Here is a 17816-nt window from a genome sequence, read left to right as displayed (position 1 = left end):
CGTTTTTCTTTCATACTTTATGCTCTCTCTAAAATGTAGCTCCCAACTTCACTACGTTTGGTTGCACCTTATGAACAGAAAAAGAATTCACTTAAACCATTTTGGGCCTAACATGATGTAATTTTTTTAAAATTTCTTTTAGAATTTACTAGCATTACAAATATTGCAATATGTTGCAGTTTATAAGTAATTGGTTGCATTTATGTTTGAAAAAAATATTTCCTTTATAGGTTTGAACCTCTCGGTATTTACCAAAGTAAAGGAAAACTAAATGCACAACCACAAAGCTTGCAGAAAACTGAGTTTACAACTGTACTTCTCAATCTTCACGTATTTAGCGATCTTGCAGAATTTATATTTTGATTATACACTGGGCTTTTTAGTTTCCTTTTATTGTGATGAACATATTGTAATATTGAGGTACGAATACTAAATTTCTCTTAAAGCTGGAAATTTAAATCGTGCCTATTTTTTAAAAATATTAACCAGTTTGTTCACAAATCTAAAAACTGAAAGGTTTTTTGGTGGGTGTGGGGTTTAGGCTTTAAGATTTTTGTAATCGCCTCTTTTTTCAGGCGTGGCTTAACATTCCAACTACCAATTAGGTGCTGTGGTCGGTGACGGAAAGCACATACTTTACTGCAAACAATTTTTTTTTCTAACAAATAAAAAGTAGTCATACGCGGGAATCGAACCGGTGATCTCCCACACATTAAGCCCACGCTCTTGACCACTAGACCAACACTCGCCCTGTCGAAACATAAACTCTAAACACTTTTCTCAAACATTGTTTAATACAGAATATAAACGCTAGCAATATTTGGGACTTTTTAGGCTTTTAGGAAGGGGGGAAAAAAAATCAATGATGAATCCAGCTGGACTCATAACTTTTCGGTATCTTTGATAATTATACTGCTCATTCTTGCAACTTCATAAGTTAACTCTTAATTCCTCAATGGTAAGTATCTGGAAGATGTGGATTTCCACATCATACTAAATTGTACCACTTCGTAAAAATGATTGTATTTCGTGAAATTTGTTATACCGAGTGTTATTTTATTATCATTATTAGTACAGAGATACAACGTATCTGTAACAAGGGAGTTCAAGTTCATGTTCACTTTATAAACTTTCTAAAGTGTAAGATCTTAGTTTTAAAACTTTTTTTTAAATAATTAAAAATTGCGTAAATATTTTTCTCTTCAAAATTATTAATTAATTTACAAAGTTCTTCTTTAGGATTATTATATTTTTTTTATTTGGAGTGGGCTTCTAAAACTTTCATAAAAACGTTTCTATGATATTTTTATAATTTAATTTTTTTTTTATGTCCGCCATCATTGATTATTTTTCGCGTACCACTGGTGGTACGCGTACCAACAGGCTGGGAAACGCTGTCTTAGGACTCTGGATGTTGCAGAATTAGTTGAAAAATGTTTTATGATTAAGTTAAGCATAAAACTATGGCGGGTCTAGGTCACTTCAACTCGCTTTTAGTTTTTTTTTTTAATAAACTTTGACTAATTTTAGGGGACGACGGAAATACTGACATTCGAAACAGGGACTTTAAAATGTAAAAATGAGAGAAAAAAAAACACAAAAATTTATACATTCAAATACTTTTCCAAAGGGGCGAAATAAATATAATTAAACATAAGTTTGGTTTATTCACTTAAACATAACATAAGACATAAACGCTAACATAAGGGGTAACATAACCTATCATAAAGAGCGTCACTTGCTACCTAAACTACTAACCGCTCACACTCACCCTCAACAGTGTTGCCACTCGTATACCAAATACATTTAAATTTACCTACAAAAAGACAGTTTAGGTAACCATAAATTTTGCCCTATAGCTGCCACGAATACTATCTATAAATAACTTTGTGATGGACCAGTATCTAATGGCTCTGTTTTTTTCACCTCAGGAAGTCAATTTAAAAGTTAGAAGGTTCTCCTGGCTAGAATTAACAAATTATTTGATATCTATATTTATAAAAAAAAACAAAGTATGGGTATGGAGAAATCATGTTTTAGAAAATGGCAACGCATTAATTCATACCGGAAACCAAAAGAGAAAATATAATACTAGCGGACAGTATTGTAGCTACATTGTGTGTTTTTTAGTAGCGCCCGTACACAATACTAAAATGTGTGGTTTGTAATTAAACCCATTATCGTTTCAAATGTCAAAACAGAATAAATGGTTATGCGAACAGTTGAATACAAGTGCTCGCTATGATTTACATTTGAACAGGATGAAGTGGCTATATCACTGGTATAGGAACTAAAGGGAAATCCACCTGGATAAAAAAGAGTACGGAATAAAAAGTGGCTTTTTCAATTCTCTCGATTTCATTGCAAAATGTTTGTGCTGAGTACAAAAAAATTAAAAAAAAAGTTAATGTAATTCCTGGCTTATTGTTTTAATATTTTTCACTCTCTGTTTGTGGCCAACTTCTGCGGATATTGTCGGGTTTTTGTGGGTGGTTTATATTATTTTGCTTTGGGCCTCAGGTTAAAACCACTTTTTTTTTATTCTACCTGTTTAAAAGAAATATTAAACGTTCAATTTGTTAACAAACTGTTTCTTTTATTTTTTTTAACTGGTAATTTTTAATTAAAAATATTAATAATTATACCGATAACTTATGAAGGGAAGTGTGGACCTAGGTCGGATTACCCGGGGCTCCGCCATGCCTCACTGGATGAGATATTGGTTGGACGCAAATCGGGAAGAGAGACATGTGCCATCCTGGTCCGAGAAAAGAAAATAGCTCTAGGGGCGCTAATGGCCTAGTCGTCGATGCGCCAAAGAAAAAAAAAAAAAAAAAAAAAAAAAAAAAAAAAATTAATAATTATAGAACAGTGCCATGGGTGGTAGCCCTGTAATATAATATAATAATAATAATAATAATAATACTTTATTTGAAAAGAAATTCTAATACAAACATAAAAAATGAAAAGAAAAGTATTCTACGGCAATGGAAAACCGTCTGCCGGAGGTTGATATACATATATAAAATAACAATTACAAATTGCTTTATAAATTGACTAAGTAATTAAAAACAAAAACTGCTAAAAGAGAATACAAAAGATGAGGAAAAAAAAAAACAAATAAATAATAATACAAATAAAATAGTAATAATAAGCAGAAAAAAGAAAAGAAAGTTATTCTCTTAAAATAAATTCTTATTTTCTATTTTTTTCTTCTTCTTTTTCTTTTTAAGTAAAAATACATGAAATAAACTAAATATAAAAAAAATAAAATAAATAATAAAAAAGAAAAAAAAAAATAATAATAATCTATTTTTTTCTTCTTCTTTTTCTTTTTAAGTAAAAATACATGAAATAAACTAAATATAAAAAAAATAAAATAAATAATAAAAAAGAAAAAAAAAAATAATTAAAACTGTCCGGTAGGACAGTTGTATAAGGGTTGACCATCAAAAACTGCACGAAAAAGCGTAACGTTGAAAAACACCCAACTTTGACAATTTTTTTCTCTTTTTCTATAACAGATAAAATTCCCAAATTTTCTTTAAATCTTACTCCAAACCCTCCTTTATAACTGTAATTTTTTTGCAACCACCCAGATTTAATAGGTTTCGAGAAAAAAGTTGCCGAAAATGAGCAAAAACGGCTTTTTCAAAAAATGTTCTTGTTCTTGTTGTTGTTCTTGTTGTTGTTCTTGTTGTTGTTCTTGTTGTTGTTGTTACCTTTTTTGTAAACAACGTAGCGCCTAAACGCGTGAACCGATTTTCATGAATGAGGTGTCATTCGATTCGGAATTTTATGTAGATGTGCCTTTTGGGGGTCTCGATGCTGTACATCGAATGGGAGAGGAGTTAGCCCCCTTTATGTAAGGCCTTCTCCAAAATTATTATTACTAATTACTCTGTAAATCTTGGCCCGATTTTGATAAAATTTGGTAGGGTGATAGGGTTAGGGCTCCCCTACGTAACATTAAAGCGACGATCAGCTCTAACACTTTTTAAGGGGAAGTATAGCAATCGTTTCAAATTATCGTCACGTGAACCGATTTTCATGAATGAAGTGTCATTCGATTCGGAATTTTATGTAGATGTGCCTTTTGGGGGTCTCGATGCTGTACATCGAATGGGAGAGGAGTTAGCCCCCTTTATGTAAGGCCCCCTCCAAAATTATTATTACTAATTACTCTGTAAATCTTGGCCCGATTTTGATAAAATTTGGTAGGGTGATAGGGTTAGGGCTCCCCTACGTAACATTAAAGCGACGATCAGCTCTAACACTTTTTAAGGGGAAGTATAGCAATCGTTTCAAATTATCGTCACGTGAACCGATTTTCATGAATGAAGTGTCATTCGAATCGAAATTTTGTACAGATTTGCACTTTAAAAGTCTCGACGCCGTGCCTCATAAGGAGGGGAGTTTGCCCCACCCAAATAAGACCCTTTCTAAAACTATTATTACCAATATTTCTATAACGCTTAGTCCGATTTTGATAAAATTCAGCCCGAATAAGTGGTTAAAGCTCCTCTACGTGGCTGTCAAGTGCCATCTTGCTCTTACACCTACTAAGAGGAAGTACTGCAATCGTTTAAATTATCAATGAGTGAACCGATTTAAATCAATGAATTGTCGTTCGATTAAAAAATCTTTCCTCTTTGCCTTTTAGGGAGAAGTACTGCAATCGTAGTTTATTTTTCTTACTCCTCTTAAAAGGAAGTACTGAAATCGCAGTTTAATTTTGCTATTTACGTACAAATACCTTCCTATGTTATTCAAAACGCTTTTTCAAAAAAATTGTTATTGAGGATGGTTTGGGGGAACGCAACTATAATCATTCTATAAAAAGATCTCTCCAGTGGTAGTTACGGTTCCGACTTGACACCTTCTCAGGTTATAATGATAGAATTGCTTATTCCAAATTTTAAAAAAATCTGTTAAGAAGATATGTAACTTTGTAAAATAGACAAAAAGGAAAATCTATCCAAAAGGTACAAAAATCTCCTTAACAAAAACTTACAGTTTAAAATGTTAAGTATAAGGGTTGATTAAACGCCAAAAGGTACACAAATCAGCGAGTACCCAACATTTCATTAATACTTCATTAATAGTCAAGTAATTCTACTGCATTAATTTTCATTAATAAGTTATTTTTTAGAATTTATTAGATGTCACAGACCCTTATGCTGGCCACTTCATTTATAATATTTTTTTGTTATAATTATGATAAATCACATATATACGTACATGCATGTTAATGTAGAAAAAGACAAAGTTAGAGTAGGCTACTGTCTTGAATTCGTCTTACCGAAATATTCGTGAGCACAAATAATACACAGATAATAACAAGTAGATTATTCAACAACAATTATTCATTTCTCAATTGTAATTTAATTTAGTCCCCCTAATTTTTGCTTATAGTAAAATCCTGGAATAATTAGCTGTCCTAAAAATATGCATATCTTATTTACTTTATATTACATATATACAACATTGTGGGAAGAACACCTAGATTGAGAATGTAATTGAAGAAAACTATATTATTTGCGATAAAGCCAGATAATTATTACCTATTATTATAAACGTTTGACTACTTCATAAAATGACAATTACTTTAATCAAAGAATGAACTTAAACCGACGATTTTTATTTAAAAATAAAAATATATAAATAAAATAAAATCATTAATGTAAGTTTTTTATAAAAAAAAGTTTTGAATTTTTTAGCCTCATATTTTTTTTTCTTTTTAACCTGTAATTAATAGTTTGATTATTATAAATAACTAGATATTACAGTCAATCTACAGTGCTACTTGAACATATATTTTGTAGACGAAAATGGCCAGCATAAGGGTCTGTGACATCTAATAAATTCTAAAAAATAACTTATTAATGAAAATTAATGCAGTAGAATTACTTGACTATTAATGAAGTATTAATGAAATGTTGGGTACTCGCTGATTTGTGTACCTTTTGGCGTTTAATCAACCCTTATACTTAACATTTTAAACTGTAAGTTTTTGTTAAGGATAATAATAAAAAAATAAACTAAATATAATAAAAAAAAAAATAATAATAATAATAACAATAATATACTAAATATATGAACTACTAAACTAAGTACACTTAGTTAAAGCAAAAAGAACCTGTATAGTGTAATACAAAGAAAGCTTAATCAAAATTAAATTCCATGATCAAATTGTATCTATATTGCCAGGCGTGTCTCGCAAAATTAATAATCCCAATGCAGTTTTCGCCATTGAGCATCAATATTAACTCCGATCTAGATAATTTGCCACAACCAACATAAAGCCTACGTATCTCCGAGAGAATGGAGCAGTCTGCCAAAAAATGACAGACATCCTCCCTCGCTCGAGAGTTACACAGAGAGCACAAGGAGTTACTTCTCTCAACCCAAGGGGTATAATTTAAATAGAGTAGCTCACCACGAAGTCTGAATAGCCAACCAAGTTGACTAAGCGTTAGTTTCATTGAGTTGGACACCAAGCTACAAGGCTTGACAGAATAATCCAACTCTTTATACAATAAAAACCTCGTAGAGCAACGAGCCAAGGGTGGTAGCCCTGTACTTGATGGGGTATAATCCCACCTGGAGTTGACTAAAGTAAAGTAAAGTAATTGCCTATTTTTTCAGGCGGGTTTTACGTCCAACTACCAATTTAGGTGAAGTGGACGGAGGCGACTAGCAAACATACTGTAACGAAGTTGACCTGGGCAGAGAAGAAAGGCCTAGATTGTTCTAAGGGTTGAGCGACCAAAGTCGGTAACAGGCCACCACTGTGTAAACAAAAGGCCGGTCTCTACCTGAGCCGGAGAAGAAAGGGGCTAGATTGATCGAGCAGTTTAGTGACCGTAGCCTGTAACGGTCCACCGCTGTGTAAAAGCAAGCTAAGGGAGCGGCCCCAGTTGGGGTGGTGGCAGTACGTGTTTTCCCCAGCCAGTGATTGACAGGTGGGAGTGAGACAGACGGAGTTGGAGTGAGACAGAGATTAGGAGGAGGGCGGCCCCAGTTGGAGAGATGGCAGTATGTGTTTTCTCCAGCCAATGAGCGGCAGGTGGGAGTGAGACAGACGGAGTTGGAGTGAGACAGAGTGTTGGAGGAAGGCAGTCACAGTTGGAGGGGGGCAGGCAGGTAAAAGTGAGGGAGACAGAGTGGTAGTTAGTTAGTCTTGGAGAGTCAGTTTGGAGAGACACTTTGGAAGTGACAGTTTGAAAGAGTCAGTGTTGCGGAGTGCTTTAGAGTTAGCCAGTTGGGCAGTTAGTCAGTTAGTGAGTAGAGCTTTGTTAGTGCAGCTGAGACTAGTGCAATTCGGTGCAGAGCGGACCAGTAATCAGTCGTGGAACAGTTTTGTGGTGTTACCTAGTGAGTAAGTATCAGTAAACTGTTGTGACTGTTGTAAATGGTAACGGTAACGAATAGCGTTAGTTGCTAGTAATTGTTAATGTTAGTTAAGTTAATGTGTTTATAAATCAAATTACTACTTATAAGTTTAGCGAGTTCTATTATTTATCAAACCCAAATAAATTAAATTAACTAGTGGCAGGCACTAGTTGTGTTGTTGAAGTTTTTAGTAAAAGGACAAAAACTTTACAATACTTTACTGTAAAATTTCTTTTATTAACCATTAAATAAAATCCAAGGCCTAACACCGGGAATCGAACCCAGTACCACAATGCATATTAGCTTTACAGGTCTCCCTCTAACCGCTCGGCTACCGTGGCGCCTACCTGGAGTTGACTATAATGTGAGGTATGTACGTTTGCCTCATTGTCTTATTAATCGTTGAAGTAAATGATATTTACCACTGTGGTCATCATTTCCTCTGGAATCCAACGATAAAACCAACGAATTGGCAGGCTGCTGGGTAGATAGAGGATACCTCAATATCCAGCATTGCTAAACAACAAAGAGGTAAACTCAAGTTGGTTAATTTTTCAAGACAACCCTCGGAAATATTAAACGGAAGTACAACGTTTCCTTCAAATCCACATCGCAGACTAAAGCGGCGGTGGCCAAGCGACCATCTCAACACAACGCCGACCTCCTAGAATGGTTTCTGTGCAAGCTTGCCAACCTAGCAAATTATCTGCTTACATCACTGTATGGTCGTCGATTATCCCACTCATGTCTCTTGTGCATATGTATAATTTTTGATCTTAATTATCTGAGAGGTTATTAGCGCCAGGAGCTTTTTTCAGTGCAGTACCGGCCTCATAAAAGTGTTCTCTCGTTACAGACAACACTCTCCATCACCTTGCAGTGAGCTGTAAGAAGTTCTTTAGGAAGAGAAAAATCTAAGGGCCACAGCAGCTGGATTCGAAACCAGGATCTCCGCGTGAGAATCCAATACGCTGTCCGCACAGCAAATCTCTTCCCTGTGCATGTGTATTTGCACTATTTCTTTATCTCTAACGTTGAAATTCACAAGGTAATCGTTCAAGGACCAAGTCCAGCCGTGCCTGTACTCTTCGGATGTTCACTTCCGAGGGCCCCTGCCCATTCTTTCAATTCTGGCACACCTAACCTCAGAATTTGATGTCCTTATTAAAAGAAACGTCATCAATTGTTTTCAGTTGTAAGAAAAATGGTGAAGCGAAATACGAGGATTAATTTAAGATTGTAAACGAATTTTACTCCTTACATCCTGTATGATTTATCACGCTTCACATATAAATGTTACCTTTCAAGTAAAATAAGAACGTAGTAAGAAGTTTTTCTGTCTTTACTTTACACGTTAAGCCCAAATCAGGTAGAATTGAATTTCTAACATTATTATAATTACTAAGGAACGGATTTTTATGTATTTGAAAATGCCAACTATTTAACTAAAATATGCATTTATTTTCGTCAATTATGTGGAAAATATGTGATTTTCTTAAAATATTTTCTGGAATATTTAAGTAAAATGGACATTTTTTTTTTATGAAAATGGAATTTTTTTGGGGGGGGGCAAGTTATAATTATTTATACAAGAAAAGAACATTTTTACAATTTATAATAATCTATTAGGAACAAAATAATTTGTTTTTACAAGTTATAATGATTTATACAACAAAGAACATTTTTACTATTTATAAAAAGATGTGTTAAATTTTTAATTTTGAAAACTTCACTCTTCGAAATTGTTTGCAACCACATGAAATTTCAAATGTTGGAACGTAAAGTGACGACGATCTGGGCGTAAGATGGACTTGTAACGACTACAAGATCGCTCAACATCTACAGATGTTATAGGTGCCTTGCTGAAAGAAGTTATCTCGTTGGTTGTAAAGGGTACACGATGTTCTGAGGTGACTTCTGTTCCACTGATAATATCAGAAATCTGGCAGATGGTCTCCCACCCTTTGTTCTTGCTCAGTACTTCTACCAGTTTTGATCTGATCAGATCTCCCATACTCCCAGGTATTCCTTCCACCTTTTCGATGACTTTTTTTAACGTTGGACACGTTTTCTGTCAGTCGAACATTTTGGGACTCAAGTTGGGTAATGGCTTGTGCAAGAAATACGCAATTGTCAGAAATGAATGCAAGGTCGTTCCTTAAATTAGGTTTCTCGAATAAAGGCTTGGCTGTATTTATCGCTACTGCTTCGTCTTCGAGATGTGAAAGGACATTCTTGATTTTATTGTAGTTTTCATAGTAATACTGAGCTGCTTCCAGCCAAGTACCCCATCTTGTCAATATTGGTTCTGGTGGAAGGCACAAGTCTGGATAGAGATCTTTTAGCATTTTAATGCGACTTGGTGCTTTTAAGAACACTTTTTTAACCACTGTGATTCACAGCCCTACAGTCTGTGGTTCACAGTTCCTGTCAACCACCTCCCAATTATGAAAATATGCCCAAAATGAAAAATATGTACATATTTTGATTAAATATGTAGAAATATTTATTTATTTTAATCAAATATGTATAAATATGCGATAACATCCAAATATGTGGAAATATGTGAAATAAAAGTAGGCTCAAACGGCTTAAAAAGTGTCAGTATGAATACTTCTAGTTGAAAAACGTCTATAAATTGCCTAGAAAAAAATATGTAAATACATACGAATCCGTTCCCTAATCATTACCAAATAATTCACTTTCCGTTATAGGAAACTAAAACTTGCAGAATTTGAGATCTAGATAGTTTTATGAACACCATTAGCGCATGCTAACCAAAAAACTCTTGCGTAAAGTTCTAGAAAACTATGACAATTGGTGTAATACCTCTAGGGGAATCGCTTCTACCACAAACAAGGTAGATGGGAGAAAAAAGAAGAAAAAGAAATGGTTACTTTACGACCAGAACGCAGGGCGGTAGTCTGTGTAAAAAAAAAGCACACGGAACACGGAGCTTTGAAACCGTTGAGGAAGTCTTGGAAGGAAAAAAGGGTAAGGACGAAGTAGTAAAACTCTTTTTACAACCACCAGGATGCGTGTCTATCCTTCCTACAGCTGAATTCGAAGACGCACTTAACAATAATGTTTATATTTGCCACATTTTTACTACAATTGTATCGGCAATCGTAAACACTTGTACGAACATTTTCTTTGCCCATGGCTACTTCTTATTTTATGTGTTTTAAGTGTTACACTTTCCGATCAGAGTTTTCTTTTTGGTTGAGGGGGAACTGTGCGGCTTATTTTTGAAAAATTGGAGTAACCTTAGATTTCATAATGTTCATTTTTTTTGTTATTTATAAAAATATTTTGGGTTGCTCAGCTTTTGAGCTTTAACAACTGCATTTTGGCTGTGAGTTGAAAGCTGATCTAAGAGGAAAGCAAACTTTCCTCTGGTATCTACATGCTGAACAAGACAACCATCATTTTTATTTTAAAAAAAATTATTAATAATAACAAAAATTTAGAGGTCAAATACCTAAATTAATGAAATAACTTTGTAAAATAAGAGCAACCCCCATTTCACTACGCATTTCATACACTTCTACTTTTCTTTGGCCTAATACTTCTTAAAAGCAGATAACATTGCCAGCTATTTTAGGCTCTGCAAGGATGGAATATTTACTTGGAATAACACAAGAACTAAAAGAACCGAATATACGTCACTTTAAACTACTTGGCAGAGGATTATGGGATTGAATTATTAGGTTCAATCATTGGTACCAACTGTCACCACGTCGCCCTTCCACGTACAAAACGGATGAAAATATCGATTATAATTAATCAAAATTACTACCGGTGAGGTGCTTGGCTCAACTCCGTGAAAGAGTAAGGAAAAAAACGACCCGATTTGTGGAAGAACAAATCACGGGGTTCTCCATCAAGACAACGCGCCGGCTCACACTGCATTGTCTGTCAAGACGTTTCTAACCAAGTACAACATCCCCAGTTTTAGGCCATCCGCCTTATTCGCCTGACTTGGCCCCATATGACTTTTATCTGTTCCCCAAAATCAAATCTGCATTAAAAGGAACATGATTTCAGTCCGTTGAAGCTGTGAAAGAAAAAGCGGCACGCCTCATGCAGGAGCTGACAGAAAAAGACTTCCAGCACTGTTTGGAACAATGGTAAATTCTCATGGAGCGTTGTAGGGATAGGGGCGGGGTGTATATTGAAGGTGATAATAACTAAATATGTATAAATTTAAAATAAAATGTTTTATAGCAATAGTCTCGTTATTTAATAGCCACACCTCGTATACTCCGTGCTTTTTTTTGGTTATATTTATTCGATAAATATAAATTTCAGAGTGGTTCGAGTGAAATTTCTTTATGGATACGGGGCAACAAAAAGGTTGGGAACCACTGATTTAAACTCTGTGTCCTGTGGTAAATGCGCTCTATTAGATTTTGTGCACAAAGAACAATTCTTGGACTATATTGTTCTAAAATTGGCACCATATTTTTAGTTTCAAATTAGAGAAATCTATTTCTGAATTCAGACAATCCTTTATATATTTAGGATTAAAACTAGCGAGGATTCGGTCAAAATAAAATAAAAAAACAACTCCCTCTTTACGCCAACGTTTCGATAAAGTTATTTGTCTTCTTTAGAACAAGGTTATATGGTTGTTTATTCTGAAAATAACGTTGGCGTAAAGACGGAGTAGCAGTATTTTTTATTTTGACAGAATCTTCGAATGTTTAGTCCTAAATATTAATAATTTACGGTCACTAAGTGATAATATAAATCCTTTACATACTTATCCGATTTTATTTCGGAACTCGTAAAAATTGAAAACTTGTAATAATTTGGTAAAAAACCAATATCATATCATTAATATATTTTTTGTACATTTATCTTTTGCAGACCGGAAAGCATTACCATAGGACTTCCTTGCTCATCAAGGCGTTCAACCATAAATTTAGACTGGATCTTGAGCTCAATACGTAAGTAACTCATTTATCATTTTAGTGTAATATTATCTTTTCTCATCTATTTCTGATACTTCTTTGGAATCTGAAGAGCATCCTTTCAGCCACCTATTTCCTCATTTTGAAATCATACTTGACTGACAGACATTTTAGAGTGAAGTTAGGAACTATTCTTTCTCCATTCCAGCCATGCTGACGCTGGAGTTCCGCAAGACGTAGCATACTAGGCCCCATTCTGTACACAATCTACTTCTCAGACATACCAACTCATCCTCAAACTACGAGTACTCTACTCACCTATGCTGAAGATACTGCCATTTTATCTACTGACAAAGACCCAATAATAGCTCATAGAAACCTTCGGTCTCACCTCACCTCCTTAGAAAAATGGTTAAAAAAATGGGGCTATCAAACTGAACGAAACAAAATCTCAAAATATTACCTTCATCTTCGACGCATCACTCTTCCTCCTGTATTTTACAATTTAATTCCTTTACCAGTCCGCTCCCTTGGGCTTTACCTTGACAGAAGACTAACATGGAACCCTCATACACGACTTAAGAGAACAGAACTCATCAGACGCTTCCGACAACTGAAAAAGACTACTCGACAACTGAACAAGACTACTCGACCACAGATCATTCTGGACAACAAAATACTTATTTATATAAGTATATTAAAGCCAGTCTCGGCTTATGGCATCGAACTGTGGAGGTTCAACCAAACGCTCAAATCTCTGCAAAGATTCCAGGTCCTTGCAGTCTAAAATTCTTCGCTCTAAAGTAAAGCTCCTTTCAACGTCACCAATCAAACCATTCACACAGACTTTTAAACATTCCTTTCGAGCAATACAAGTTGCTAAAATAAGATACAGAAAATTCCATCTTAACATTCAATCACGTCAAAATCCACTCATACGAGGTATTGCTATTAAATAACGAGACTATTGCTGTAGAACATTTTATTTTAAATTTATACATATTTAGTTATTATCACCTTCAACATACACCCCTCCTCTATCCCTACAACGCTCCATGCGAATTTACCATTGTTCGAAACAGTGCTGGAAGTCTTTTTCTGTGAGCTCCTGTATGACGCATGCCGCTTTTTCTTTCACAGCTTCAACGGACTGAAATCGTGTCCCTATTAATGCAGATTTGACTTTGGGGGACAGATAAAAGTCACATGGGGCCAGGTCAGGCGAATAAGGCGGATGGCCTAAAACTGGGATGTTGTACTTGGCTAGAAACGTCTTGACAGACAATGCAGTGTGAGCCGGCGCGTTGTTTTGTTGGGTGAACCCCGTGACTTGTTCTTCCACAAATCGGGTCGTTTATTTCCTTACTATTTCACGGAGTTGAGTAAACACTTCATGGTAGTAATGTTGATTAGTTAGAATCGACATTTTCATCCGTTTTGGACGTGGAAGGGCGACCCGGGCGGTCATCATCTCCGACGTCTTCTCGGCCATCTTGGAAACGCTTGAACCACTCAAAAACTCGCGCCCGTGATTAATATTCATCGCCATAAACTTCTTTTAATAAAAGATACGTTTCAGAGGCGGTTTTACTAAGTTTTGATGTAAAATTTCACGACAATTCGTTGCTCTACTACTTGTGTGTAGTATCATGTTTTCGGTAAAACGAAATTCACACCTCTTACACAAACGACGGTTCCGGTCAGACTGATTTATCTACAAACACGTGAGACGCTGCAATCGAAAGAGAAGGCTTTACACTGCACAGCTGTCGGTCGTTAGGATTTGGCGCATGCATAGTTCTTCTGTAGCGGCATCAGTCTCGTTATTTAATAGCCACACCTCGTACAACATCTATCTTCCTGAACATTTTTCAGACAACACTTCCTATACGTCTTAAAAGACAGTAGCCTCGCGATCTCCTCTCTGATGGCCGAGAGTCTGTAGAATGTAATTGGAGTGTTACCGCAGGGTAATTTCTCCAGCCTAGTTTATTGTTACAATTGTTGCTTATAACGCAATAAAATGCGCTGATTGTTACCAAATAAACGATTTAAAAAAAAATGTATGATACTTTTTACTGAAGAATCATTTCAAATAAGACTTTGAAGGGAAGGTTCGCGCGACTGCCATTTTTTTACGAAACTACCAACATTTATTTTCTGAGTCAGTAAACTATTGTTAATATAAATCCTAAATAATAAAGTTTAATGATTTAAACTCAACCAAACTTATGCTTAAAATTAGTTAATAGTTTGCTTAATTAAGGTAAAAGTGGTTTAAATTATAAACATAGTTTGCAGTTTTCTGTTATATATTGGAGCATGTAGCCAAAGAGCTTGCTCACTCATTAGCAAAGTTTTGCTAACTACTGCAGTCTTGAGCTTCAGTTAAGAAACAGTAGGAATGGCTGTAGTGGTTTATGTGATTTAAAATTGTTCAATTCACTGGTTGACTTGCAAGTCGTTGGATGTGATAATTAACTACATAGCGGAGAGAAATGTTAGACGAGTGAATTTGTGGGAATAAATAAATTATGTTCGCCGTAAATTTATTTTAACTCACATTTAGACAGGGATGTATTGATCTTGGTAGTAAGTTCTACTGATGGAAAGTGGCTACATGAGATAGGGAGACATCTTTTGCGGTAAACTCTAAGAAGTACGATGTAACGGTGGAAATGCGGCGATGAGAAAAAATAAAACTATATGCGACAGGATAAACAAGCTGGGAAGTAAAATTTATACTCATGTTTGCCACGTGAATGATATGAGCTCATTTAAGTAAAAGTTGGGACTACCATAACTGAGCGGTTCACGTATCTCTAGTTTTTTTTGAGTCAATGACTAAGTGGAACAGCTTAATAATTCAAAATATCTCCCACGGTAACCAAAAAAACTTATCCCAAACCTACCTGTCTCTTACCAAAAACTTATCGTAACGCCTGACAATTTAATTTGATGAACAGGAAATCATTTTGTATTCATCAAGAATCTAGATTAATGTTTCTAAATCATCACTCATCTATCCATCTTGATGACTTTGCTCTCAGAGACGCTATTTGTCCTAACCCCCTTTGTCTATCTAGTCCTTTTGGTCTCAAGCATTTTTTCGTGGGTTTAGCTTCTAGGTTTGCTTTGGTAACTTCCTTCCACTTGTTGACTCTGATCGTTATGCACAAGCAAAGCATGGGGTGCTCCCTTGGGGAGCCCATTGGGGACCGTTTCTCCTATCTTTCTTGTCTTTGCCGCCATGCCACGATATTCTGGAACGACTTCTTTTTTTACGTCTAAACCGTTGTCTACGTTTCATGATGATACGATAATATTATTCAAAAAAAAAAAAAAATCCCGTCGTAATCTTCAATCCCATCTCGTATAACCTCGGAACTCGGGCTCCGGAAATGGTTTATCAAGGTTAGTGATCTTCAAATTTCCTTCGTATCGGTCATAGACAAGCCCCAATATCTTAAAGTCTATTACCAATTATCCTGTCACATTGATCCATTAATTCAAGTCCTTCCAAACTGACCAAATCTTTTTTTTCGTTTTTTTTTGGCATTGGCTTTCGCCATACAGCCAGCATTGTCTAGGTGCTTATCACTAGAATATCACTCACTCTCCATTCTTACTTATAAATACATTCGCTTCACACATTCATCCCTCTACTATATACAACTATTTACATACAAACTTACAACTAATGGATGGATCAGTACTCTATATTCCTGCCTTCCTTATAGCTTAACCGAAATTAAAATCACATAATCCTTCTCTAATCATTTCCTTGCATTCATTCTAATCGGCTATAACTTTTAAATACATTCATATTTCTTTGCTAGCTCTGCTGCAGATTTAAGCACACAGATGTTGGTGGAGAATATTATGTCTTCGTAACGAAATGGTGCATCTAAATATCTGTATATGAACAATTCGTTTCCTTTCTACTACATAACGTGGACATATCATTATTATCATATGTTTGAAATCCTCCTCCTCATTGCAATCTACGCAAAGAGGAGAGGACCTTTTGTTGATCCTGTGAAGATACGATCCGCAAACCGCGTGGTTCGCTCTCAGCCTGCTTATTGTCGTAACATGTAGTTTTATAGAATCTCTCTTTATTACTATTACTGTAATCTGTCTACCAAATCTTTCTTCTAATCTTTTAATGAACCACTTTTTTTCCATTTTGTAATTAGTTTCAAAAAAATACGCTACTGTCATAATTTTAAGATTAATTGATGTGTTCTGACCTAGTTTTAAGGATTGAACAAGGAGAGTTACATTAATAGAGGTGTAATGGTCTATATAAAATGTAACTAGGAGATGTAATAATGTGATCTAAAGCGTAGTGGTTGCTGGCCAAAATGTTTACCTGGTTTTACGAAATGGTAATGAGTGTGAAAGCACTTTAACTTTTGCAGCCAAGTTGAATAATTGCAAGAGCGTATACTTTAATTGTTGGAGAAAATAGCGCACAATCCTCTTTAATGGAGTACAGATTGTGTAAGTGCCAGGTTTGTGTGGTAGGGTTTTTGCGAACATAGTTTGTTGTATGAATGGAAAGGAAAAGGGTTTATGGTGAATAGGTTGGCCACTGCCACCTGTATAATGGTGGTCCAGTTTTTAAATGGATCAGGGTGGCTGTAGCGCAGTAGCAACAGCAACAGCAGCAGTGTGGTGGCCAACCTACTGACGTGACCCACCCACCTTCGGGGGTTATACAGAGTCACTTCTTCCCTTGTCAGCCGGCTGCCTCCGCCCCTAAACCGGCCCAATAATAACAATGAGTGTCAGTTTGGCCAATAAAACGTTGAATAAAACACAACGTGCTTTTCAATTTATCAGCACCACCAAAACTATATACACAAAGTGGCGATCGAATCTCGTTTATAAAGGGACAACCTTGGTTTTGGCCTTTATTTAATGTATAATATCACACTAAAACTGCAATTTATTATATGCATTTAAGAATTGCAGTTTGTACCTTAGGTAACTCTTTGTACCTTAATTAGGGTTGCCAACTCTATAAAGTTCCAAAAAAGGACACCCTAAAAAAATTAGGTACATACAGACAGGGCCGACAACAGGATTTTGGGGCCCGGGAATATACAGGGTGTTCAGCATAAGACTACCGGTAACTTCGGGAGGCGATTCTAGGCATCATTTGCAACAAAAAAATTCTGCATAAACTATCGCTCGATTCGGCTCCGTTTTATAGATATTTTTAATTTTATGTTTTTTCAAGTTATTACTACTTTTTAGCAAACAGTTGTCTATATTTCTCAAACTATTAAAGCTACAGCAATTTCAATAAGCTCATTAGAAAGAAGGTTAAATTTCCTTTTAAATAAGCTAATTTATATTCCAAAATAATAATATCAAGTATTTCACTTTGTGGCCCAAACATAAGAAATAGCAAGTTTCTAATTTTTTCCAAAAAAATTTTTCATTTTTCTCAAAAATATTATATATGTAAAAAACGTGCATTATTCATGAAAAACA

The 17816-nt window shown here is 35.2% G+C and overlaps 1 protein-coding gene across 20 annotated transcripts in view; it reads left to right on the top strand.

Moving 5' to 3' along the window:
* mmd (disintegrin and metalloproteinase domain-containing protein mind-meld) overlaps window positions 1-17816 on the top strand; it is a 374487-nt gene that overhangs the window by 210379 nt on the left and 146292 nt on the right. For all 20 annotated transcript variants that reach the window (XR_012454178.1, XR_012454177.1, XM_074114424.1 and 17 more), the window contains exon 4: window positions 12268-12347. Coding sequence is in view for 18 of the 20 variants with exons in the window: in XM_074114424.1 (XP_073970525.1) it covers window positions 12268-12347 (80 nt within the window). In the remaining 2 variants the exon portion in view is untranslated. The remainder of the gene's footprint in view (window positions 1-12267; window positions 12348-17816) is intronic.

The sequence above is a fragment of the Rhodnius prolixus genome, unplaced genomic scaffold, assembly GCF_049639745.1.
Source record: "Rhodnius prolixus isolate KJV_2025 unplaced genomic scaffold, Rpr scaffold_7, whole genome shotgun sequence".
Lineage (NCBI taxonomy): Eukaryota > Metazoa > Arthropoda > Insecta > Hemiptera > Reduviidae > Rhodnius > Rhodnius prolixus.
This window is presented reverse-complemented; position numbering and strand designations above follow the sequence as displayed.